The sequence below is a fragment of the Amblyomma americanum genome, chromosome 2 (genome assembly GCF_052857255.1).
Source record: "Amblyomma americanum isolate KBUSLIRL-KWMA chromosome 2, ASM5285725v1, whole genome shotgun sequence".
Taxonomy (NCBI): Eukaryota; Metazoa; Arthropoda; class Arachnida; order Ixodida; family Ixodidae; genus Amblyomma; species Amblyomma americanum.
In genome coordinates this window covers 52,644,269-52,672,073 of record NC_135498.1, presented here as the reverse complement: position 1 = coordinate 52,672,073, position 27,805 = coordinate 52,644,269, and the positions used below count along the sequence as shown (strand labels likewise).

The 27,805-nt window shown below is 43.2% G+C and overlaps 1 protein-coding gene across 1 annotated transcript; it reads right to left on the bottom strand.

Moving 5' to 3' along the window:
- Positions 1-410: 410 nt before the first annotated feature.
- On the bottom strand, positions 411-27,805 carry coro (protein coronin). Its single transcript, XM_077654363.1, has 12 exons — positions 27,658-27,805; positions 26,168-26,368; positions 22,867-23,119; positions 21,506-21,681; positions 18,953-19,069; positions 17,471-17,575; positions 15,842-15,987; positions 14,985-15,045; positions 10,764-10,865; positions 10,422-10,562; positions 9,573-9,761; positions 411-829 (listed from the first exon to the last, which is right to left on the bottom strand). Exons 2-12 carry the CDS (start codon positions 26,366-26,368, stop codon positions 545-547), a joined length of 1,776 nt encoding a protein of 591 aa, XP_077510489.1. The 5' UTR covers positions 27,658-27,805; the 3' UTR covers positions 411-544.

Here is a 27,805-nt window from a genome sequence, read left to right as displayed (position 1 = left end):
AAATGTAAGGTGTGTGCATCATGTGAGGCACGAAAAAGATGCAACATAATCGCCGATACATTGTTTGTCGTCATTCCTGCTCTTGAAGCAGGCTGGCTTAAGTATTGTAGTGAATTAAAACTGTGTATCCGTGACTATATTGCACTTTTTTACATGCCCTACATGACTTAAACACACCTTACGCACCACTGCCATCGTTTAGTTGTTGAAACGCAACCGAACCAGCATCAAGAAGAAATTGAATTGAAATTATTTAGCAGTTGCATGGGAATACCATAGGGTCATCCATATATTGTACTACTATGTTGAAAGTGTCATTCGAAAGAAAAAAACACGCACGCAAAAGTTTAGTGTCTATGTACAGTCACTCTTCTCAGAACAGGATGACAAAGATAGCTGTTGAGGGGCTGTTGAGAAAAATAACTTTATACACTTCTTGCTGTGGTGCCAAAGCTTTAGTTCCAAGATTTACCGCAGAGGTCGAGCAGATTGAGGTGATCAAATCAAGGCACTTGTCAACCTTTCGCTGCCGCATGATATGCCCTTAGGAAGTACCTTCATGCAAACTCTGTTGGGACTTGGTGCCGCGCTCTCTGCTGCGCACCAGCGGTCTGGACACAAAATTGTTCCAAGCCCGATTCATGCTGTGCAAGAACAGCATCACCTTGCCGCTGCCACCACCTCTGCAGTGGTCGCCATAGGGCACATTGTCTGTCTTGACCACGCTTTGCAGTGGTGCCTTGCAGGGTATGCCTCGTGGTGGTGGGTAGTACAGGCTCGAAGTTGTCTCAGATTTGTGCACGGTACAGGCTGTCTTGGTACCGTCTTCCTGCAATGAATCACAGTTGCATGCAAGCTATCAACTATACAAAAAAGTTAAACAAGCAGCGGCACCAATAGCTGATCGCATAATATCTATACCAGGCTTGCATTTTTGATAGATTGCTTGCTTTGGTATTCTTCTTGGATTTGGACACTGTGCCTATTTTATAACTGTGACTTTATAAGATGTTCGGAATGCTAATGAAAATGCTCTTGAGCAGCTTGTTACACTAGAACATGATCAACATCGCCAAATTCTTGAACCTGAGTGCTAAAGAATTATTGAGATACAGCTCTTCCATGCTTGACAAGATTTTATTGTTAACTTTCGCAATGTGTAGTCTACTCTAGTGAGCAAAAATCACTGCTTCAGGAGTTTAGGCTTGTCAGAATTAGCTTCTAGTTCGTAGCATCTGCAAAGTGGCAAATTTTTAGCATGCTGGTGAAAAATAGTGCAGTGAAAAGCTAAACTGCACTGCATTTTAAAATTTTTTATTTTAAACTGCTTTGTTTTTATTGTAATAGAATTCAGCTCTGCAGTGTTATTTTTAGTCCCTAAGAGTGAAATGAAAACTACAAATCTGGTAAACTGTGGTGAATGTGGCCTCCTTTTCGCCACATATTCAGAATTTAATGTCGCTCAGGTGAGCGTCATAGATCAGCAGGGCTTTGCACTCCACATTTGTAGATGGTCAAACATCACCATATGGATACTGTGCACAGCAATGGCTGTTGCAGCTGGCAGAGGTGATGCAACTGTGTACTAGTGGGTGAATTTTGTGCAATGCAAAGTTACACACACCTTTGTGCTCTCCACATATTTATCAAAGTACCTAGAGTCTAGCACAAGTACGTGTCTTAACATGCTTGCAGAGCTCCTCAATTTTTCCTTTCAAGACATCAGGCCTCTTGTACACCACTTGGAACTTTTTGCACTTTACCTCCATGCTGGTTTTATGTTGGAAAGTGTTTGTTAATCTTACTTCTTTGTATTATTTCAAGTTCATTTGTTAAGCTGATGTAGTACCCTTTTTAGGTTTTCCGCTTTCTCGAACTTTTGTGCAACAAAAAACATTAAGCAGAGAAGAAACATATCTTTGCTGATTTATTACAGCTTGGAGAGCAGCTTCTTTTTAGCACAGTTTACAACTATTTTCTCAGTGGCGTGCATTAATGACAAAGCGAATGCACACCTGGGTATGGCGACTAAAAACCATACTCTGTTAGTGACAAAACCATTGTTATTTAACACGGGCGACACTACATACCGGACACTAGTGGTCATTTGTGCCACCGAAAACTGTTGCAGGAAATTTGATAATCCCTATACTTCCACAAGCTTCAGATATGTAGCCTGCATTTTATGACCTAGTGCATTGGAGATTTATTATCTATTTTATTTATAACTGTGCACTTTTTACCGTGATTGCAGCATGGCCACCGTCACCCTTCTTTTCCCAAAATTTACAATGCATGAAACCTAGACTGTCATTGGCACGATACAAGAATGCCCCCTGAAATTCTGGTGGGTACAGTTACATGCACCAAATTTAGTTCGGGGCAGCAGAGTGGAAGTTCGCCCTTCTGTATTTAGTCTTTGGCTATGCATTGTACTCATGAAAGCGTAACCCATTTCCAAAGATTTTTTTCATAATACACGTTTACTTCATATGTGTGTCGTTTACCCAAAGTTTTGGAGCTTTCTAATGTCATGAGTATGTGCTCTAAGAAGCTGTGTGTGCATACCTGAAGCACTGTGCATTTATGTTCTTCAGTATTATTGTGTGTACATCAGCCTTGATGATGGTGGCTTGTGACAGTGGAGGAGACTTGGACCTCTCCACAGATTTAAAAACGCTGCACATTTGCGCTGCAGTTTTTTTTTTTTTTTTCTCAGTGTAGCCAGTTGTACAGCTTTGTCAAAAAAAATATGTAATCACTTTTAAATATCATATTCATGTACAGGACCAGAGTTTCACACTTGCACAAGCAGTGCATGTATTAAATAAAGGCCGTGTTGGAATTATCCTGCTTCAGATGTGTTCATTAAGAGCAGAAAAAAAAAAAAAGGATGCCAGTTTATTTGAAGCACAGTCGTACCTCGTTAATATAGACACTTTGGTTCCCGAGGAAAAGTGTCCATAAAGCGAGTCGTCCATAATAACGAATCATATAGAAAAGCAAAAAGAAATAGTGGGGAAAAAAAGCCTTTATGATTACGGGTTGCCTCTGTGCATTGTGACAGGCAGTGAAGTTAAAACTGGGCAAGCTTAGAAGCTTCAGGCATATTATTCTGATCACCATTATCTTTAAAATCATGCGGTGCAGGTTTACAGCACGTTTAAATCCCCTAGGGGCCCATGAGACACGTGACGGCGGCTCTTGGTGTGATGAGGTATCTTCTGCTACGACTGTTCACATCTCAAGAACGCTGTACTCGCTCAGTTGACAGCCGCTGAATGTGGTTTTCAACGCAGCACAGCGTACGGAGAGAATGTTTTTCAGTCATTTATGTAATGTGGGAAATGGTAAGGTGCGTTGACCGGGCACCTTGCCACAATAAAGCATGAAACCACACACATAAAAAAAGGCCATTACGACGGCATTTGCCCTTCGCACTGCCTTTTGCTGGTGTTCTGCACTCAAAATGCAAGGAGTGGAAAACAGGTAGAGGCCCTCCGATTTTGTTCTCATCACTGTCCATATTAACCGGACAAAAATACTTGAGTCCCAATGGGCTCCGCGCATTTTCGCCTTGTCCATTGTCCGGAGGCGTAAATACATTGAATATGTTTGGTCCACAGAAAAGCTGTCCATAATTCGAATCGTCGATATTAACGGGGGTCGTATTAACGGAGCACGACTGTATGCTTTCAGTTCATTCAGCTGGCCCAATACGAGCAGTTCATAACTGAGTGTGCATTGTCTCGTACATTAGAAGCACGCATGTGCGAATATTCGATAATTTTGAATATTCGGTCAGATAGTAAAGTAGTCGACATTTGGTTCGATCCGAATGTTTAGTGTTCGAAATTTGGAAGTATTCATCTCGAGTGGATAATGCTTCTGGAACTCTTGCTACGTGCGGTTTCGGTTCAGCGTACCTCCTCTGGGATGACTCCGTGGTGCGCACACAACCACAGCCCTGACTCTGTGCCAGATGCCTGCACTCTCGCGCACATGCCGGAGCTGGTCTACACATGCTCACGACAATAGACGCAAGCAGGCTGAAGCGCGGCTTCCATCTGTACCTGCAAACCTGGCCGGTGCCTTCTGGCATCCTTAGGGCGATCTGTGCATGAGCAGTGGCTCCCCGCGGGGGGAGCGGATCGCGCTATGCTAACTCTCTGAAACCGTTGGATGCGCACCTCCCCCAACTTACGCGGAACGAGTTTGAGCTGACTGCAGCTGCCACAGCTGCTCTTCGCGTGAAATTTGTAAAACAAGTGCGACGGCACGAACACGGAAGGGAGTTGGCACGAGACACGTGGAAATGGGTACCCCTCTCCAACGCCAGACGCGGGGTGGCGCCGGGCACGCGGTGTGTATGCCTAGCAGGTGTCATGGAGTTGCCGCTTGAAAGCAACAGCTGCGCAACAACACAATCTCAATGAAGGGGGGCCCAACAATAGGTCTCACACCCCACAGATTCGTCAGCACTGCTCCGCCAATTTTCAATGGCTGTTTTTGTAGGAAGTCCAGACAGCTTCAGTTTTTTTTTTTTTTTACGTAACGGCCTTGTGTGTCCAAAAATTATGATTTTGAAAACACTTATTGTACCGTTCAAACTTTTACCTTTTTTGTGCGCCATAAGTATTCGAAACGTTCACTTTGAAGTTATCGAAGAAAACTGCTATTCACTTCGAATCAAAACATCATTACTGCACATGGCTTAATAGAAGTTTACTAGTGTTTGGGCAACCATAGCATTTTCAGCATGGACCTGGAAACAATGTACACCGCAATAAGGCACATGACTCCTCCTTTTCCACCACATGCATAAGTGAAATGCTTTGAGTGAAGATTGAGAATTAAGGTTAAAGTCATAAAACTGTATAATTTTTATTTCACTGAAATCAGCCAGGGCTTCACGATATCCTATGCACAGTCAGTTGCGTGTACAAAGGCATAAAAGAAAAATCAAAACACCTCAGGAGTTCATTCTGGATGAACAATGCACACTCGCAAGACTAGATGGCAGACCCAGTCTCTCCAAAAAAATAAAAAATAAACGAAAGGCACTTGTGTAATAAATATTTATGCTTAATGCACTGTTCAAGAAGTCAGTAAAAATCACCCTTGTTGGCACAGCAGTCAACATTTTACAGCACCGAAAGACGGGAGTTGAAATTTCTTTTCCAGTTTGCCATTTCAAACTCTTAAGATAAGGATGTTCACAACCAATGCCACAAGTTGGCATGAGGCACTTTAGGCATGTGCAGATATCGGGTTGTGTATTGTTGGGTCTAATACATGTTTGGCAAACACAAAAAAAAAAAAAAAGAAACTGGCAAAGCAGCTTGTCCAACAAGGCCACCTACAACCAAGAGCAGAAAAAAGACAACCGCTCAACAACAACCGCAGGCACATTCCACTACTGCTCATTGCCATGGGAGCATAGCAAAAACATTTTGGAGGCCAACACTATGAATGAAAGCTTTTGTTTTGGTATATAGTAGTCCAAATATGTAACTACATTTGATCATTTTAACATACCATCATTATTTCTACATACTCTTCACATCCTGCCTGAATATTTCAAAGGTGCGTCTCTCAAATATTCAAGCACACATAAGAGGAGCAGATGTAGAAGCATGCTTTTGGAATATCAAAGCTTTAATAATGCTGAGGTACGAAAACATGGGCTACTACTAGAATTTCGAGTGGGCTGATTTTGAGCTCAATGGAAACCCACACGAACTGGCATGTAATGAAGGGAAACTAAAGGAAGTGCTTCTATGCATCGGAAAAAATGTGAACCTCTGTGGTTAATCATCCACCCATTACTAATTGCATTGGTGTCCTCTTGGAGCACCTGTCTTTTTTTCTGAACCATACTCTGAACTGCAGGACTACATTTTAAAGCATGAAACGTAGGACCCAGCTTACTGTTTACAACATTAGCACATAGTAGCATAAAACTGCAATGCTTCACGCTACTTCAGAAAAAAGGTGCGTAATTACTCCAGACTGTCAAGTAGGTCTCAACAGCTTGATAAGCCAGCCTCACTAAAAATTGGCACTTGCCTCTACGACAATGGTGAAAAACAAAGCCTCGCATTCATGCTTGTATTGATCGACACATGCTTCTTAATCCTTCATGGTTTTCAGTGCAGAGGTGGAAGGACTGTTTGCTTCAACCACCGCAAGCATGTGGGTTCATTTTCCACAATAGCGAGAAGCACTTTGAATTTCTTTTCCTCCACTGCACTAAGTATAGGACACTAGCATGCAGCTTGCCCAAAAAGACGTGCACGTGCCATGTTCGCATATCACTGTAAATCTGCATCAGTTCACAGCTCAATACAATAAAAAATATTTGTAAAAGCCTGACAGTGAATGATATAACTCTCGGCAAGGAATCATACTGCCGAAACAATTGGAGACAAGCGTGGTCGCTTTTTTACCACATTAAAAAGAAAACTAGGACAAAAAAAAAACAGCAAGCACCGCAGCAACAATGGCAACTCTGTCATGTACACAAGAAAAAAATGTCTAAAACCAAACACAAACGTTTGCAGTATGTGCACAGTGACATTTGTCTGCACTGAAACTGTTCCACCAAATTGTCAGTTTACAAGACAACTGGAACACCTCGGTCAACCAGGAGGCTCCCATGGCAATAGTAAAGCACACTCACACACAAAAAAAAACTATACACTCTGCTACAATACACTCAGGATGGTATTTAACAAGCAATCCCTAAGCCTGCCACGAAGTTTCTGCCTCAAGTAGCTACTGCTGACAGGCTTTTGCAAAGGCAGCCTATTTCTGAAAAGTATGTGCATCCACTCTCAAGTTACAGTCGCACAAAATGTTCAACTGTGTCAAACAATTACACTGACTAATCTCATTCGCAGTTCCCGAGACACGTCGTGCACCAGAGCAAGAATAGGAGCCAATATGCATCACAACTTGAAAAATACTGGGTGTACCAGTGTTACTAATATCTGTGCATATTGTTAGTATTTGAGACGTCAGAATGAAGGCACAAGGAAGTATCACAGCTGAACATGGCTGTTCAGAGCCCTTGAGGCAGCATGCAAATCGCAATACACCTGTTTCCAAGGTGCCAGGTTTGAGGATGGTGAATTGACACTGGCCTAAGAATGCACCTGGGCTATGGGGTGATAGCAAAAAAAATAAAAAGAAAACCCTTCAACAAAACAGCACACATCATAGCGAGCTATCTTTGATAAACCTGTTAACGGTGGGCTTGAGAGAGAGGGAGCAGAAGAATTTGCGATGCTGCAGTCGGCACACAAAAATACTTGAGCATGGTTGCCTTCACATTATCTCGACGCAACAGGGCTTAAAATTTCAACACGTCCTTAACAGTCACTGCTTCTGTACATCCACAGAGAAGCACACATAGCGATTAAAACAACAAAAATGCACACAACAAAGGTTCAAGCTGAATTCAGGCATAAAAATGAGTCAATTGTAAAAGATCTCTGCTCTTGGGGACCATGCAACAGAGAAATATGAAGGCTATATTGTTATTAAAATGCCTTTTTCAGCACACATGCAAAGGAAAGATACGAACCATAAAACAGTCTAGAAAACCTAGCCTCTGGCAAGAAATCTTGTATCAATCCAGTTTCTCAAAGAAGAGTGAAAACTGAGAAGCAATGATTCTGGCCAGAGCAGCAGCTTAATTAAAAGAATGCCCAGAAAATAATGACAAATGTAAAGCAAGCTGCAAGTAGACGTCAGACAGCCATACTAAGGACACGTCATTCTACCTGGTTTCAAGTAACCCCAAAAATTCAGGTCTGGTGAAATGTTTGCACTGCTTTGTTTAGTATTATTGCACTGCCCAAACTACTACTTTTTATGATGTTCACTGCCATTGTCAGTGCTGCAGTAAGGTACAAAACTGTGCTTATTAACATCGTACGTGGCCTCGAAATAATTCCCCAAAACATTATACTATTATGGCCATACTTCCGCAGTGTCAGACAGTCTTCTTGACATAGCCGACACTTCGACACTTTGGCAGTGATTCGAATACTAGCTGAGCATTGTAGTTATAATGTGACCTGTGCACAAAAAGAGACTTCAGTTACAGTTCATTTACATTCACACTTCATGAAGAAATTTGATTTGTGATACACTTAAATGATATTCCTAAGGGAGATTTTTTACCTAAAAATTTTGCCAAGAATATCAAGCAGGCAGTTTTGGAAAAAGGCAGCTTTACATATGTGTCATACGAGCAATCACACAAAGTGCGAGAAGAGTAAAGTTGTCTAAAAAAAACATTGCTTTTTAACCATCATTCAGTGTTTCTAAACGAAGGAAACCACAGATTCAAGACACTAGGGTTCCTAATTGCTGCTCAAATACACTTTCGCTACGATTTTCACCCGAGTTGCACCACACATAACTCACAGGCCAAAAATGGTAGAAATGCAACTTTGTTACCTTAAAACCACTGTTCTGATTGCCCTATGAAGTCTTCCTTAATCATTTCCAGAAACCATGTGATAAAGTATTCTTCAAAACAGAAGAACAAATAAAATTATCTGACTCATGCCACAAGATAGGACACCCCTGGAGAGGATGGAGAAGGCACTTTCAACCCAAAGGCACATAAAAGCTCATCAAACCTCAACTTGACAAAAACAGGTTCACCATATCAAAATGTTGGCTGACATTTCAGCGGCACTTGCAACTTCACAACTGCATAAAAACACCCTATTCACAGGTGCTATTGCTAAAACCAGACACCTTGCATCACCAACAAGGACTGCTCAATGTAGCATAAAAAGCGCTTGGCACATTGAAGCGCAGAGAGGGTTGCATTAACAACTGGAAGAAGAGGAAATAGGGGCGGCAACCAAAGATGTGGCCAACTGATGATGAAGTGAGGGCAATGTAATGCTAACGTCCACAAGTTACAAAGCAAATCTTTGGCAAAAAAAGGCACACATGTACCACTGCGTGGACAACGATCAGCAAAAGAACATGCTTTTGTACTGATAGCACATAAGCTTTCCTCTGAGCAGTGCACTGTTACGGGCTTTTAAGGTGCCACTTGAAGAGCAGTCACTTGCAAGTGACGAAAGGTAAACACCAATCTGCGCATCTTAACTGTAGACCACCCATTGGTACACTAACCACCTACCTGCCTGCATGCTTTGTGCTGCAGCAACTGTGATTCAAGTTGCACGGGCTGCCACATTTGCTCCAAAGAGTAAAGGTGTCGGCAGTGGTGCAGTTGTGCCGTGCAAAACAAATGCTCATGAGAGTAATAAGGCACGCGCGTCTTTAACATTACACAGCCGCAAGCCTCTTGCGGGCCTATCTCTGCCGCTCAATTCCTTCCCATTCAATATAGAGGTCATGGGTCTAAGTAACTTTCATCATCAACTCAGCGCAACATTCATCGGCACCACCTTGCTCGTCTCGACCTATGCCAACAAGGCACTATACTCGCTCGTGTCCAAGGTACCAGCAAAACTCGGTGCTGCCACCTTGTACACAGATGCAACACTGTGAGCCAGAGGCCCTAACTAGATGCCTACTTCGTGGTTGTTGCTCTGCTTCTGCTCGCCGGGTGGAGGTGTCGGAGGCGTGCTGGGGCGCTCGATGGCAGAAGCATCCTGCTTGGCGACATCTAGGCGGGACTCAAGCTCTTTGATGCGTTTCTCGTGCTTTATCACAACTGACTTGAGCTTCTTTATTTCTTCAAGCAGCTCCTCCAGCTTTGAATCCTGCAAAGTTAGAGCAAAACACCGCGAGATTTGCGTCTTTCCTTCCTTTAACCTTTGGAGCAGATGGTGACTAATGCAGAGGACAAAAATAAAAGCAGCATTCAGCTCCAGGAACTAAAAACAGCTGCAAAATAAGACAGCTGTAAAGAGGCCACCATTTCAAAGAACGCCCATCACTGTTCAGATATGAATGGAGGATGTCCCTGTACTTTATATGCGTAGGATAATTAATTATCAGGTACATCCAAACACCGCAATAACTTCATGTTGACTTCGAAACACAGCAGCCGTAGCCTACACTCGATCAGATTATGAATGCGCCAATATGTCACATCTATGGGGTGTGCTCACAATGAGGATATGCATCTGTTCTGACATTTGTTCTGCATCATGCTCCAAATGCCACACCACACTTGCAGCACGGCATTTGTTTCACACCGGACTGGCAGAAATGAAGTAAGCAACTTCAGTCGTCAGCAGAACTCCCCACACTAGCAGAGGAATGTCAACCTCGTATGGCCTGCTTTGCTCATACTCACAGGTGCGGCTCACTAGCTTTGTAGCATGCAGCAATCTCACAGTCACAAAAAGGCACAGATTCATTCACACCACAGGGGTCGCAGTTCAGGAGAATGCCCAAGCAGCACAAGGTGCACTCACAGACACTGCAGAGGACACCGAATGTTCGCTCGTCTTGGCAGATGCCGCTTGCTTCTCAGGCATCTTGTTCAGAATGTTGGGCTTCCTCGTGACCGCAAAGTCCTGCTTCGTGCTTGCTGTGTAGCCTTCCTTTAAGTTGATCTGCAACAGATTAGCTTCACATTAAGATCTTCCACAGGAATACAGGGGAAGCAGGTATGAGACTTCCCACCCCAAGCCAAAAGGCCTTTTGGAAAACCAGACAAATTAACACCTCTTTACAAACAAGACAACACAGAGTTCAACACTGCCCCACTGAAACCTTGAGTAAAATGCCTGTTTGAGCTGGGTATTAATTCTTACAAGGACTGGGTCAGCATCCTTCCCCTCTGCCCACTCTTCAGCTGAAATGGCTGGTGTGTCACCAGGCGTCTCGGGGTAGAGATCCTGCTGGAACAGATCCGACTGCAAAGGTGCAACCAAGGACAGATGATTAATGCACAGAACAAGCAAAGTCGGTGCACAATTCAAATGTCTGATTTCAATCCGCACTGCCTCAATGAACAGCAGAAAGATAAGATGAAGCTGGTTTTACAAAAAGAGAAGAGAGTACTGGGTTGAGCAGACTGAGGAAACAAACAGTCCGAAATTAATCCCACTTTCAATGATTTGCCGAGCCCGTCTTCCAAATAAATTATAGTATAATGCCATGCGTAAGCCGACCGTTGAACTGTAACTCAACCCTCCCCCCTTTTCCATGCTTTCGCAAGATGACACCACAGTGGGCCCAAAGCAAGGCTAGCAGTCAGAGGCCAATGGAAACCAAAGGCAATAAAATGGTGCCCCATCCTGCCTTCAAGACAATAGCCAACGGGTAATTCGGACTTGCAGGATATTTCGGACCTCGATGAGGCACCGTCAGTCGCCCCATAGAAGCGCATACATATTCGCGACGGATATTTCGGACTCCAACAGTCTGAAAGTTCGATTTTTCAGACTTATTTCAGTCTTATTTCAGTCGCTTGCGGGCCAAAATCGGTCATCTTATTTTATCAGCTTTTCGCCGGCGCAAAAGGAGCCATCTTGGATTGAGGTGGATTTACGCTGCAGTTTGATTGGCTTGACATACTTTCGGTACCTCATTGTTGCCAGTAGAGGTCCCTGCGGTCTCTAACACTTCGAGGTGGCAGCCAGATTGTCATCGCCGTCAAGTAGCTTTTGTCACCGACGTTGTCGCGGGCAGTTATTGCTTGTTCCATACGTTGAAAATTGGTCGGGGGAAGGAAATTGTGCAGGAGCTATCTCGCATCTCGGCGGGAAGGGATAAATGAGGGACTGAGAGAGGAAGAAAGAGGTGCCGTAATGGAGGGCTCCGGAATAATTTCGACCACACGGGGATCTTTAATGTGCATGCACTGACATCGCACAGCACTTGCGTTTCGCTTCCATGGAAACGCGGCCTCCGCGGTCGGGTTCCAACCTGGGTGCTCCGGATCAGTAGCCGAGCGCCCTAATCACTGAGCCAGCGCGGCGGGTCTCATGCATTCGCCATTTGCCATTTCGTCACTAGGGCTTCTCTGACCCCGTCGACCGAGTGGCACTCAGCCTTAACGAAGTAACATCCGTTCGCCGTTTTGTTATTGCGTCTGGCTGTTCCACCGCTTTGAACGAAAAGTGCCTTATCTTTGCATGTGTTTGACGAGCGGTGCGGTGCACACTCGGGTTGTGGACAACATGGCCCTGCCGGGTCCGTCAAAGAAGCGTGGGAAGTATTCCAACTAAATGCAGCGACCCTGCTGTCTAGCGCGTACAGTGAAAGCACAACTTTGGCGCAAATACAGGCGCAACTCTTCGCCAGCAAGAAAAATTTTCCGCAAGGTAAAATCAGTGACATTTTTGAACCGATTTCATCTCAATAAAGTGTTTTTTTTGTACTTCACAGATTTTTCGGACTGTTCGATTATTCGGACCATTTTTCGTGTCCCTTCGAGTACGCAAAATCGGTCGGCAGCTGTACTTGTGTGTGCGCAAATGACTGATGACAAACCGAACTGCCAACAGTCCTGTGGTTTCAGATCATGCACGCGTGCTTCAGGGGATACCGGAAGTCAGCTCTCACACTGTTTAACGCTGTCACAGAAAGCGACCACCAAGGCAAGCGACCCGGATAAATGGAACTCAATTAGAATTTTGGTAGCGGAACCAATCAGTAGATAAATAAGCTATTTCACTTTTTTTTTTACACATGGCGTTCAATGCGTCCTGCCAGGAACAGGTACCGGCATGAGGCATGTACTACCCACGGCTCCACATATATGTCAACCCCCTATTTCAGATGGCCGTTTTTAGAAAAAAAAGTAGACCTATAAGCGACAATATACAGTAGTTGCAAATCAGCGCACCCGTCTCGTTCATCCCTTTCTTACGTCCTCATCTTGTGTCGTGCTTTTCTCCCAACAGTTATGCACCAACTAGCCCAACGGTATGCTTTGCCGGAATACTCGCTGATTCACACTGAAAATGACTTTGTTTAATGTTACCTACAAAAAAAAAAAAGATACTAGGACAGAAATAAAACCGCCGATGAGAGCAGGTAGTCAAGGCTCTGCCCTCCTTTCCTTAGCATACATGTAGCAATGAATATATATTTTACATGTCACAGTAAATGTCAAAAAAGCACCAGTGTCAAGAATTAAGGGCAGTACGGCAGCCTCAGCAGGTGCACTCCTGCTGGGTCAAGGGCTGAACTAAGCAAACAAGCCAATCCCTGCTGATGCTTCTGGTACTCAAGCAACTCTTTTTTACAGGTTTTATAACAAAATACAAACTTTCCCACTTCTTAGTGCTTCTGCAGCATAAATTACAAATGAAGCACGTAGCAGTAACAACAATTTGCTATATGGGCAGTACCACACTCGATGAAACATCCCATTTTAACCCATATATGCCTACGTCCTGTATGTAGGACACAACTTTTTTGAGCAGTAACTCTAAAAATTTATTGTTTAAAAGCTTGCACCCGTTAACATAGGTTCAAGGGTACCTAAACTTTTCCTGTGCAAGGGTTGTGTTGTGTGCATTCAGAAAGATCCGCCAGTGTTCTCTGGACGCCGTTACTGAAATTCGACCCCATCGACTACATTGTAATTCTGCCAAAAAAACAAATAATTTTTGCGCATTGTCATAAAGTAACCAAGTGCATGATATTAAATATGACCTTAAAGTCGATGTCAAATGCCTGAAGCTTTACTACACGTAACAGGTAGCAAATTTTCTTAGCATCCTATATTGCAGGATGGCTCAAAAGTCGGTGTTGAGAAAAATATTTCAACCAATAAAAAGATGATTCTGAATTATGAAGTTAAATAAACATTTTATATCGAAAAATATTTTCATATTTTTCGAATTTCTGAGTTTCAGCATATATGGGTTAAAGTCTGTGTACATTCCAGGTGGCTAACCTTTAACTGAATGTACAAAATGAGATTCAAAGACTACAGAAAAAAAGAAATGAAATTTAAAACCTCCGATAAGTGACCAAAAACATGAGCATCAAGCTGGGCATGCTCGCTCTTCAAAAGGCAGGAATTGCTCCAGCTCCAGTGGTTTCAGATTAACTTAACAACCCCTGCCTTCTCCTTTTCACATGCTGGTTAAGTTGCTCGCACTGTGGGCCACCCCATAAAAAGGTACAACTCAAAAATTCACTTTTTTTAGTGCTGTGCCACTTATAGTGGACATTCTCCGCATTTAGCCGTTAAGTCCGTATCTGTCTGCGTCTCAAGCCTGCTTTGTTGCAGGCTGCCTACTGCCCAGTAGATTATGGGCAACCTGCCCGGGTGTGTATGTAAGTATATACACCTGGCGGTTGCCCTCTTGCCACTGCCCATCGTGACAGGTGGCAGTTCAATTAATGATTGGCCACGAGAGGTTGCGTCTCACATGCCCCACTGATGGCAGCACCTGCCATCGCAGCGCAATGCCGCATTACTTAAGCCCCTGCACCACTGTAGCAGGAGTGGTATGAGGACTCCCAGGGATCTATGCACATAAAGTAGGAATGACCAATTCTGCACATATGGGCATTAACCCATAATCACTACCCGAACAACTCCTATCCGTGAACAATGGATCTGAACACCAGAACCGAAGTGAAAACCGAAGTGCTAGCATACCTAATTCGTCTTTGGCCTAACTGTGCAAATCGGCCATTTTTTTTCGTTTATTCATTCCATGCTCTCACATATCCTCATTGTGCAGGATTAACCAGGCAGCTGGCAAGCTAGACTAGAAAGGACACCCTAAACAGTATTTTTCTCTACAAATGATGGTCAAATTATATGTCAAAACATTAAGTTTTTTGTTGAAAGGTGGTCAGGTGGATAGAAAAATTTCACACTATCTACTCCTGTACACTGGTAGTTAAGCAGTCTGCACTGCAGCATGTGCCTACATTTTAGATGGGATGCTGTTGCTTGGGGAAAAGCATACTATGTGCTCTAAGCACACTGAACATATTTAAACCAGAACAGGCCCACTGTAAGCGAACCACACATAATTTCTCCAGAATGCACAAGTACTAACCTTGCGTGGTACCGTGAAAGAAATCACTTCACAAAGGCCTTTAGAGTGCAGCTTGTAAAACCTATGAAAGGAGGCACACAGACCGGAAACATCAGTACTAAGAATGTTAACTCAGAATGTACTCAGACGGTTAAAAAGTCAAGACATAAAATGCCCTTGTAGCAAGGTAACACCTTGCTGATTAAATCCAAATTATAAGTACAGTAAATGTTTAACGGGAAGCTTTGCCCTTACACTTTCATCCATCTAGAGGCATGTTAGGGATATGAATGCACTGCCACGTTTGTGTCACCTTTCTGTCATCTATTCTACAGGGCATGAGGCCATGATTGCATTCACACACTACCTACAAACAAAACCATAATACTGCTCAATTAATCCATTTTCCCAAGACATCTGTTCCCTTTAAACAAAAGGCAGAAAGAGAAACAACAATCAGAAAAACAAACTGACTCACATACAGTGGAAGAAGATTACATGACAAAACATTTCAACGTTACCTTCGTATTGAACAAACCTCAAAGTATTATGTCAGCTGTCAGACTGTTTCATCATTCTTACGCACTTTATTAGCAGTTCACACTGAACTGGCAAGTGCTTTTATTTGAGTACGACATGGTCCGGCTCAGCTTTATGGTTCGTCTCATACCTCACCCACTGCTTCCTCCTCCACCATATCCCCAGCAAGTAGGCAGGACTTCCATACAGTTTAATCACCGCCAATATAGAAAAACAGCAGAACATGAATATTTATTTATTCAAAAAACAAATGACGGTAAAAATCAAGAGTCCAATGACAGGAGAATGGCAAAAAGAGAAAAAACCAAGTGAGAAGTAGCAATAAAAGGAAAACCTGCCTGGCAATCTCGCACTGGTGGACATCACAACCACGCTTGGGCATGGCACACATTCCCCTCTGAGGTTCACTCGACTGGTACGTGCTGATGTAGTGCACAAACGGAGGCTCGTCCGTCACCTCAAAGTAGCGGATGTTGCTGTCACCCTGCAACCCAAGGAGTTACACTCAGCACCAGCGCACCAGGCTTCAGCCAGCATCAACGCACAGCATTCAGCTTGCACCAACATAATGGCAGATTCACAGAAACAATGCCTTCAACTTGTTAAGAAATCAGGGTGTGTTCTTCAAACCATACCAAACAGTTGACAAGCTTATCTAGGCTGTCTCAATACTGGCTGCACGCCTGAACTTAAATGAGTCAAAACTACTTCTCATTTTGCACTGCTTGTCTGTGCTCCTAGCTCATCAGTGACTCAAGCTTGAGCTCTAGTAGTCTGTTTGCATTAATAATAATGGTTAATAATGAACGGCACAAATTTAAGACCTTCTAGCACAGTACCAGATAAAGAGCAGTGGACCTCCTAAAACTGAAAGTAAAAAAAAAAGAACGAATAAATACCTCTGCTGTATTTGAGCATGCACAGTGAAAGAGACGATCAAATTTAGCAAGTGTCCACTGAAGTCGCATGCTTTCCATGGTGGGCACTAACTATGTAATACAGCATGTAGGCTACAGAAGAATTATGAACATGTGTCACAACAGTAAGCTCTATTAATTAAATACCATGACTGTCATAAGTGATCATTCTGTCACTAAAATCGTTGCAACTGCAACGGCACAGACAAGCATTAAGAAGGCGGCAGACATTTAATGCTGCAGTCAAGGCAAGCTTCCCTGCGAAGATGCACAGCTTTAAAAGAACGACTTAACCCTTCAACCGCCGAAATAATTCCCCAAAAACGTACCAAAATCGCCGATTTTTTTTAATGAGGTCATAACTTTTTCTATGCAATTCTCATTTTGAAAATCTATTACTTCATTGGTTTCTGGTTAGAATTAACACAAAAATTTAAAAAGAAAAAGCTGCTCTTGAGGTGGCTTTCCCTCAGTGCATGCCTTAGTAATGCGTTACAACATACTGAAATGTGCATAGACATTGCTTCATCCTAACAAAAGCAAGACTTCATCATTAGTAGTTAGCGCGTGGACTACGCAGCCTGCCACATTCATGGTCCTCACCATCGCTTTTGTTGTCATCTGAAACAGTTTCCAGCTCGCAAACGAAGTCAGAGTCACAGTCGAAAACAAATTATAGATCGTCAGTGACACTGCTGTCAGAACAACTCCAAGAAGCAGCTCCTTTTTCTCGGGACATCACTGCCATCAGCATTTTTCATGTGTGACACCATTATGAAATGGCTATTATCAGGCTTGAGACGCACGCTAAAGGTGCAAATCGCGTTTTTTCATACACAACTACCACCCTCTAGTGTTGAAAATTACAAATAATGCAACTGCCGGCCATACCTTGTCTTTGGCATGGGAGCAGCACACCATCGAGCTCGACGAGTCTGACTCGTCACTTGCGATATTGGTGCAATCTCCCATGACGAGTACTGCTCGTGGTTGGTGGTTAAAGAGTTAAATAATGCCACTTTTTATACCAGCTAATACAGCAAAACATACCTTTGCAGCAAGATAAAGCAGATTCACATCCGGATCGTAGAAAGGTTGCAGGGTGCCGTTGCTTGTGTCCAGCTCCTCCAAGACTACTGGTTGGGCAAGTTCCGACTGCAATAAAAGAAGTCGGCTGTTTTCCAAAACAACTTGAGAAGAGAATGAGTTTGGGTGAGTTGGTGATCCACAGTAAAGAGGAAAACCAGTTTTAGTAGAAAAACCTTATAGTTTTAGTTGATAAACCTGGTTTGGTTGAAAGCTAGCGCTTGTCCTACATCCTCTCTTCTGCCATCCTGTTTTCGTATTTGCGCTATGCTTTCCTCTCGACTTCAGAAGCAAGAAAAGGCACAAATTTTCTCTGCGGGTTAAACTGAGAAATAGCTACCACTTACAAATACTCAAGAAACGGAACCAACTTAACACAAAATTGCAGATTCAAATACTCCAGAAATGACACCCACACCTGCAGACATCAACCGAAGTTTTGGAGGGTACAAAATTCTCTAAGAGCACATTTGAAATCGGTATTAAAATTTCATGTCATCTAAACTGGCCTTTACCGCCTTCTGGTGACGCTATCAAGAACAGCACAAATGCCCCCAAATTCCAAAGCCTAAATTCAGCCTTTCTTTTCAGAATTTTGCATCAATCCCAACCAAGCAAAATTTTTCCACATTCCACCCACTGCATCTGCATTGGTCCCAAAGTATAACGCCATTTTGTTTTTAGCTCGGGAAGTTAACTTCTTTAGACAGAAGCTCTCACAATGTGCTGAAGCATGTTATAACATAAAGCTTTAGTCAAGCAAAGAAAAAGCAGCATTTGGAACAACAGAGTGCTGGCAGAAGGTGAAGATGAAACAAGTAAAAGATTTCGTAGATGAAAACATTGTGATAGGGCATCTTTGGAACTAAATTTATTAACTAAGGAGTCCTTGTATCTAAAATGGCTGTACAGCTTTCAATAGATAAGTAATTCACCCCAACCTTTTATGCTTTGAAGACCAGAGTTGTCGACTATCTTCCGTCAAATATGCCGCACTCGATGTGACCGCTTATGAATGCTTTAATATCTTGTCTCTTTAAACCTGATTGCAGGCCTTTGTGTTATTGTTTGTTAATTTGTATCTCCTTGCTCCTAAATCCACTCCTGTAAGAGTTCCAGTGGGACTAACAGTATGTTAAATAAAATAAATACCCATGGGAAAGAAGACCCAAAGAGCATTTTCAGTTGATAGCTTAACTTTGTACAACTCTCCTGCACTACGCTCTCATTTACCTTCACCAACTTCATCTACTGGAAAAAGGAAGTGAATAATCACTCGTAACCTGTGACTTAGGCAAACATAGGCACATTATAGTTACTAATGTATGGCTAGTCCTAGTTTTATTTGCCATGTTGTTGTTATAACTATCACGATACAGATCACATGTTCCCCACACAAACAAACACTGAGGAGCCCAACTAGAACCTTTGATTACACCTACTGACCTCCACACGAAGAGCGTACTGCCTTTCGCTCATCCTTGAAAAACCTGTTGTGAAGATGAGGCCGTCCCTCAGGTAGATGGCCTTCTGCGGCTTGGCACCCTCGTGGCCAAAATCCTCCTGCATGGAAAGAGACACAGCGCACAAGTGAAACCGAGTGCAATGAAATTTAACCTCTTCAATGTATACTGTCCCAGGCACTATGTAATTGTGATCGTATCCCTGTCCAACATATGAAAGAACCCTAACAGTCATTGAAACCGGAAGTGCTTTGAGTTGGGCTACCTGGTACATTTTTCCAGATTTGAAAGTTCGGCGCAAAGGGCAGGGACAAAAGACACTCAACACAGGACTGACACTGACTACCGACACTTATTGACAAGCCACACATTTTTGTACAGCTAATGTGTCACCAAAATGCCTGTAGGGCATTCAATGCACAGCATTACACATATCTGACACTTCATCAAGCATGCACGCATCAAGCAGAGACACGTACGTGAGGATTAAATCGATAACAATCTTTTTTCCATACAACTAGAGACAGCACAGTTACGCTGTCGCTCCACCCGGTAAATTGAAAAATGCAACGAAAATCAGAAATTACACACACACACAAAGAAAAAACAAAGAGGAGAAAAGAAAGCGCTGCGGCCACTGAAGTCACTAAAAAGGCAATATACGTCAGCAGGCTGTTGGCATCAGTCTCGTATTAAGTGTTCTTTGTCCTCATCCTTAGTGCCAAACTTTCAATTCTAGAAAATTGAAACTAAGGAAAGCAGAGCAGAATGTTTTGTTTCAATGGTAGGAAAATTTTAAGAAAATTCTCACACAGCTGCTGCCTTCCCCATTCGGTCACACTCTACGTGGCACTTGCAGTACGACAGGACACTCCATGCCCACCACTATGGTTGAAGCTGGCGCTGGTGAACAATTTCAAGGTTAGGCTGGACGCAACACAGGTACATTCGAAAGCAGAAGGCTAGAAAGCCACCGCCATAGCTCAGTTGGCAGAGGCACCATACACTACATGCGGAGGTCGTAGGTTCTGATCCCATCGACCGCGTGTGGTCTTTTTTTCTACTTCTATCTTTTGTCTGAAGAATACTAGTTACCCACTTTAGAAATCATTCCCCTATGCTTTCCTTGGTTTTCAACAACCGTTGGGTTCTTTCATACATACCGTATTTACTCGCATAATAAACCCATTTATTTTTTTATTCACAAAAATTGACATCATTTTGGGGGAGAGTTCATTACGTAGGAAAAAAAAGTTTCGAGAAAGTTTTTTGTAAGAGTGGAAATTTCATATACCTCCGTCCGTCCACATCCATCCGTCAATAAAAGCTCACATCCACCGCCCACCCATCCCACATAAACAAAAGCATGCATCCGTCCACCTGTCCATCCACAGCCGCCCACCCATCCATCCATCTCTTTGTCCTCAACAAAAGCGTGCGTCCGCCTGCCCGCCCATCCATCCATCGTCAACAAAAATGCGTGTCCGCCTGCCCGCCTGTCCGTCCATCATCAACAAAAAAAGCGTGCAGTCAACAAGTTGCGTACCCATGTCACCAGTGCTCGTGCTGCCGGTGTTAAGCATCGTTCGCTTCAAAACGTGTTTACGACATCACGGCACAATGTGATGATTTTGTGATAGTCGATAGCGCCGCCCAATCGCAGCAAGATGAAGAAAACATGCTGAACAGTAGCACTGAACGTCAGGTGCACTTTTTTTATGCGAGGTTAAAAAAAATAAATTCTCAACGCCAAAAAAGTAGGGGGTCGGTTCATATTGCGAGTAAATATGGTACAGTACCTTAACGACACCTCATTCCCGGGGATTTCCCTCGCATGTTCTAGTGCGAAAGCACTATTCCCATGAGTGAACCCTGAGCAAGATCTTGCAATGTTTGTGGGTTTGTAAGTTTGCGCCAAGTGAAATAAATAAATAAAAATAAATGAAGTAAATATCCGCGCATGGGATTCGAATCTGCGGCGGTGCGAACAGACCAGCTTCGCTGGCCACTGTGTGAGAGCACTACGGCTATTGCCGCAGCCAAACATGCCTCGTGTCAAACCGCAACACACTCTTGCGCTGTGCATTGCACATCGTCTTCTTCATCAACTAATACTACTATCAAACTAATATTCGCGCTTGGAGCTATACGGCGGCAGTGACAGAGAGATGTGCGCCGCATGCAATGGCGTGGATAACATTGTGGAAGAAACACGGCACTAGAGCAATACATGTTGGCATTGACAACATTGCTGCAGAAACACAGCACTAGAGCATAGGCCGCTGGCGTACATTGGGTAAATTGGCACTGACAAATAAAAAGTTGAAGGCACGCAAAACTGGACAGCTTCAATAGCGCTTTCAGGTATGAGGTGGTGTTGTCCATCTGCGGAAAACAGTGCTTTCGCACAATATTTCGTGCTTAGCAATGCTAAACTGCCATCCATTTTTTGGCAAAGCAGGCAAGGTGTTATGGCAGATTGGACTATCTGCTTCCAAGCCTAAAAATGTAAGGATACATTGAAGGCCATCCTTACCACTTCTATTTCCCCCGACCTTGGGTTGTAGACACGAATCTTGCGGTCCTTGCAGGTGGTGACAATGCGGCTGCCATCCCAGTTCCAACAACAGCTGAACACCATGTCTGGGTGGTCAATACATGACAGGATTTCCCCTGTGCCCACATTCCAGATGATGATCTTGCAGTCGGCCCCTGTGTGCACAAGAAGGATTTGTGAACAAGTTAAGCTACACCTGAGAGCATGGTGTATTTGTCAAAAATTTTAGCCCAATCTAGTTCGGCACTGTAAAACGTGCAAATGAAAGCGTTTTTTTTTTTTTTTTCATGAAGACATTGACAGCATTTTTACACAAGAACCACATAACTCATTAACTAGCAAAAGCCTTCCACACTGCTGGGGAACACCTCTGATGGCTAATTTGTACTAATAGCATTACTTAAAAAAAAAAAAAGGCCACTGTCACCATCTCTACAGCTTTTGAACATATATCCTGTCAGAATTCAGTGAATACGGCACAACCTTTTCCTTCTTGCACAACACATCATGCATAATCTATTTGTCAACATAAAAGCTGCCAACTAGCCCAACTTGCACTATCCTTATAGTAAAGCCGATCTTGGACAAGATGCACTGCAGAGACATTACAGGAGTTAAGAGAAGGAGGGAGAAGGAAAATCATAATATTCAAAGATACACGCATCTGAGTATTATGTCTTCCCTTGCTCGTTTAAGTCTGTAGTGTCTCTGCAGTACAATTTACCCAATTTGAGTTCACACCTAGTAGTCCTGAAAAGAGTTCTGCTGAGAGCTTCATTAAGCCTTGTTACTCATCAAGTGATTCACCAGCTGTAATCACAGTGCTCATAAAGCAAGACGAAATAACAACTCCAATGGGTGCACTCCAAATTTCTCACTTGTTTTGCAGATGGAAAGCAACTTTATGGTAGCAACAGAAAATTAAACAAAAAATAAAAACAGCACTCTCAGCCAAGCTTTTTTTTTTTTTTTTACAGACATTGCCACATCTGCGGTGCTGTTTTTCTACAGTGTCTGTAAAACAGTTTACTATAAATATTTCAACGGATAATCTTTGTAAAGATGACGTGGAGGAAGTGTCCGGTGTGTGCGCGCTATCCGCTCAGTGTTCGCTGTGATCTGTGCCTTGTGCTCCGGTCGTTCTTGTGCCTGCCTAGACTTCGGGCCACGTAACAATATAATTACACAGTCCAGTATAATTCAAATTCAAAAGTAACTGAAACTTTATTCGAATAAAGGCAAGTTAAAGCATCAGTTTGAATCAAACGAGCTGCAACTAATGCGCATCCACTATACCTTACAAAGTCAAGACCTCACGGGCAACTGAACTGACTCCTCACCAACACTGAGCAAGACATTGTTGGCCGATGGGTGCCAAAGGATCTGCCCCACACGGCGCTCGTGTCCGGGCAGCTCAACCACAGGGTCAACAAGGGGACGAACGAGGCCCAAGTTGGGGATCTGCCACACTCGAACCACGGCATCATCTGAAGCACTGGCAATTATGTTGTCGTTGAAAGGGCACCAGGCGATATCCAGCACAGGTCCCTTGTGCCCAGCAACCAGTGGCTGATTCACATCCACTCGACCCGTCTGTGCAGAGAAAGGGTCATTCAGACTTGTTTCTACCATTCATTCATGCTATCCTACATGCTAAAATAAAAAACAGCTGTGAGAACAGCAGTTCATCGTCGTTCCAAAACTTCACATGCCCAGAAGAAAAATACATAACGCGCTTCACTCTCAGCTGCAGGAGTACTAACTTTCTGAGACAATTTGCATAAGTTAGCACAATTAATGCAAGTATGCAGCAACATGAGTTCAGATGGTGCTGTTGCCTGTAAAGCACACAGGAAACACTACGCCAATAGTACAGTGGTTTTCTAGTCACTATGACCACAAGCATTCATTTTCGACAGAATTTCGCCATTTCGCATAACAATTCCATTTCGCATAACAAAACCCAGAATTGCTAAATTCGAGTGCACCACAATTGAAAGAAGCCTCAACTGCCTCACATACATGACAACACTAAAAAAGCAGCTGCTAAATTACGCTAGGCAAAGTTAAAAAGCATGAATTTTTCAGATCACAGACCATTTTCTACCTTTTATCACACTTATGAAAGTCCCTGAAATGGCATGACACATACGATTTAACACCCCAAAGCTGCAAGTGTGCCATGAGGAATGCTGTAGTGGAGGGTTCCCCGTGGGGGGGGGGGGAACCACACGGAGTTCTCTAGAGTGCACTAACATTTCACAGCATGCTATTATGTGCCCTTGAAACACAGAACTAACATCCACTTTTAAAATAAAGGCCCATAAACACTGCTCAGCAAAACAGCCTAGGTCTACATTAATGAGTGACTTTTTAGCCCTGCAAGGGCAACTCTAGAGTTTTTTTAACCTCCACACATTTTACAGAAACTTTCATGGTTGGTTCTTCAGGGTCTTCTGATCCTTTTAGCTAAATTTCTAGCTGACATTTTGTTTCAGCACAAATGAATTTTAAAATTTCTCACTCTGTGGTCTCAATTGGAGCTGTCATAGGTTGCATGTCCGTCGATATTTGCTCTGCATTTGATGAAACAATTTCGAGCTTGTTTTTGGTCGCCGCAGACAAGTAACGATTGAAGCTACCACTTAACGAGTTGCCAGTCAGCCATTCAACACACAAACGAAAGGCTTTGTGATAGTGTCTGGGACGTCATTTGTTAGTCTATTGTGACGTCACACTTAGGTCAAAACCCAGTTTCAGTTTTCGTTTCCTCATTCTTGCTACTTTTATGAATGTTTTCTGCATTATTTTGCAAACTTTTTATCGCAACTAAGACAGGGACGTCCCAGAAACATCAATGCGATAGAAACACAAGATGTTCGAGAATCCTCCAAAGTTGCCTTTTAACACTGACGCAGCACATGCATCAAAAATCAACAATCAGCACGCAGTCTCTGATTATGGGTTAACACACAGACAGAGATTTATAAGCTTAGAGACCGGCATTTCTACATCAGCACAGCTATTATAGTCGTTTCTTCACCTTTGGGAAGGTGAAATGTCTGGAGTTTTTCTCCCCCAAGTTGTTTTTTGATATAGTGAACATAATGAATTGCAACACTGCTTCATCCCTTTTTTTTTCGTAGATGACGCAAGCCAATAGGTGAAGGCTGTTAAATAAATTACCTGGGGAATTTATAAACATTGCATAGTATAAAATATGCTTATCTACAAAGCAAATAAATATATTTATCAGGTTTCAATCAGAAGAAAGCACAGGTCATACTCGTTACATGACCTCTGAAACTTTACTAATGTCGACACTTTTATAGCTAGCAAGACATTGTATTTTAGGCAGCACCATTACAGTTAACAACCAAAAACAAAGAATCCATTAAGACAATAATGCTTTATTGTTAGCTACTGAATAGGCCCATACACCCTATTTTGTGAGATTTGTCTTCCGTGTTCCTTATTTATTTATAAAAACTATCAGTCCAACTTAAACTATGATAAGAGCAGGGCATAAAAATCAAATTGTGGTCCTCACAGGGCAGTACAATAATATATAATCAATACAGTCAAGAAGACATGCAATCTATATGCACTACTGTTCTAAATATACTGTCTCATGCCATTTTTAACTTTTACAGTGTGCAGATAGGCAGCAGTTTCAATTTATGTAAGCTTCATGCAAAAGTTAATATAACCTTTATTCTCAGAGGCATCTCTACGGCGGGGAATTAAACTCCTTTCTGCACTTACTTACATAAGAGGTCAAGGCTCCAATAAAAGCTTAATTTCAATTATCTGCTCATATCCTGCCCTGCCTTCAATTTTTTTTTTTTCCTCTCTTAGGAGGTAGCATGTCTCAACCACATGCCATCTAAATGTTAATGCAAGAACTCTCGGGTATCACATCTGGAACTGTTTCAGCACAGTGAGAACTATGGTATATGAACAGGGAGACAGCTGGAATATATGTCAAACCACAAAAACGAAGAAAAAAGCTGACAAATGCTTTAACAGTGTTGGCAGACATCAAGGAGAACCTGACACTGGCCTCTATTGAACATGTTCTAATTACAAATAGGATACTTTCGCTGAGAATGAACCTCTTATGAGCTAGAAAAGGCAAAAAGAAAACAGCAAATAAATACAGTCAATGCCGCTTACCAACCGTTTTCACTAGGAAAACTGCTATGACATCAATATATTTTTTGTATGCACATCTCTGAGGCTAGACCCCACTGCTATCTATTTCAAACCACAGATCACATAGTCTCTAATCTTTTCAATGTCATCATCTTCAGAAGTTACTGTAGGGGGGAAAATATACTCCACCTTCGGCTCTAAATTTCTAAGTAAATTTGTCTTTTGCTACCAAACAAACCGCAACGTAGCCACAAGCAGCCAGTCCAATTTTACTGACAATGAAAAATGGGGGGAGTTGTTGTCAGTTGTTAAAGAATATTTCCCGTAAAATCTTTGCCTTATGTTCTGCATAAAAAGGTCGTCATTGGGAACTCAGTGGGAGCCAAGCTCAGCTAACTGTAAGATTTGAGAAAGGAAAGGCTTATATGAATAGTGCAAAAAAACAAATAACCAGGAAAGAGCAAAGTAGGCGAAGCAGCATCTCACCTTGTTTAATGGAAGCACCATAAACGCCCCACCACCCGCAGCTTCTATGATAATTGCCAGGAACTTGGGATTGACCGCACAGAAGTTGGAATCCCATGACTGTTTCGTGATCCTGATGTTGTCATAGCACTGTTCCCTCTTCAGTGCCTGGCCAAACACGTGGCGAAACTTGCTCGTTCGCACAATGCTCCGATGCGCCATCTGAAGCCCAACAATGCCAGCAATCTGTCACTGTCACAAATCCTCACAGCATGTGCAACACTGAATTCAACAAAAATGGGCTATTCTCAGTGCACAAAACCTCCACTACAGAAACGTCCAAAGAAAAGTCCACACTGTGTTTCCACAAACTAAAAGTGCCTGAAGAAAAGATGATATTCAGAACATGTGAGCCCTTTAATACACAATGTTATCTGAGCAGTGTCTCCAAGTACAATAGGAAGGCAATTAAGTTATGAGTCACTGAACTCTTGTCTAAGTACTTGCCCCTTGCATATTGTTCTGTTTCTGCAAAGGCTAACGCCACAGCATATTTTGTTCAGTGACTTCGAGCTACCGTCACACCCGCGGTTATGCCCGCCAGACAGTGCGGCTTTCAAGATTACCTAAATGTGTGTTTCAAATCTTTTTATTCTTTTCACTCCCAAATGAAAACAAGTCGCCGTCACCAGACAGCTTGCTAATTTCTGGTTGCACTGTGCCGAGCAAGATGGGCTGTTCTTGGCGCTAAGCGGTCCAGATGCTTATCACGGTTATAACGGCGGAAAGGAAGCGTCACGGTGGGTCAGGTAATGCCCCTGCGCCTAGTTGGCATATTTAGAGATATGACTCTGCTCACGCGTAATGCGCTGAGTAAACGGTGCGAGCGAGTATCGTGCCGACGAGGCGCCAAAGAAATGACTTGGCATAACACTCACAAGTACTGCTGTGAGCTATGCATTCAGCTTTTATTCCAGAACTTTTCAAAGCTGGCAGGGAAAAGCGATAACGATTAAAAGGCGAAGCGCCACGAGATGTCAACGATCAGAAAGAGCAGCTTCGCCACAGCCTACGTTACGGTGATGCCCATTCGCTGCCTCAACGTTGCGAAGATCCAGATAAGATGGCCCTCGCACACAAAAGCCATATGTTTTAACCCGCTTTAACCCGCCAGTTAAAGCATCAAATGCACGGAGTGTTTCTGCCCGGCGATTTCTTCTGAGACGATGCGCCTTAGCGTAGTCTTGACCCACTGAACAGTTACGCCCAGTTGTGCGGGGCTGATATGAGCGGCAAAGTAGTGCACTGATTAGTTGCGAAGTAATGCGCATTTTCAGTATGCGCGCACATGTTTTAGATGTTTATTGACGCTCGCCACGCCGATCAAGAAACACGCGCACGATCGGAAGCGGCAAGCCAGGCTCGATACCTGAGCGCCCGTCGTCCCTAGCTCGCCGGACCGCCGCACACGAAGCACCTCGCAAAAGCCTAAGAACGCGCTTTCTACTCACATTTCAGCTAAAGTTGTGGCCGTGGGCGTCAGATGTTTCGATGTCGCACGCTCAAAAGTAGCATAACATAGCGAGTACGTCCGTAGAAGTCGATAATCGGCGACTACGATTTGATAACCACACAAAATGGAAGCAGCAACGCGGGTGT

Coding starts and splice junctions, on each gene's coding strand:
- coro (XM_077654363.1), bottom strand. CDS start 26,368: ATGGCGCATCGGAGCATTGTGCGAACGAGCAAGTTTCGCCACGTGTTT. Junction 17,576..18,952: donor AGTACGCTCTTCGTGTGGAG/GTCAGTAGGTGT, acceptor CTTTTATTGCAG/TCGGAACTTGCCCAACCAGT. Junction 9,762..10,421: donor CGGTGTCCTCTGCAGTGTCT/GTGAGTGCACCT, acceptor CTAACTTTGCAG/GATTCAAAGCTGGAGGAGCT.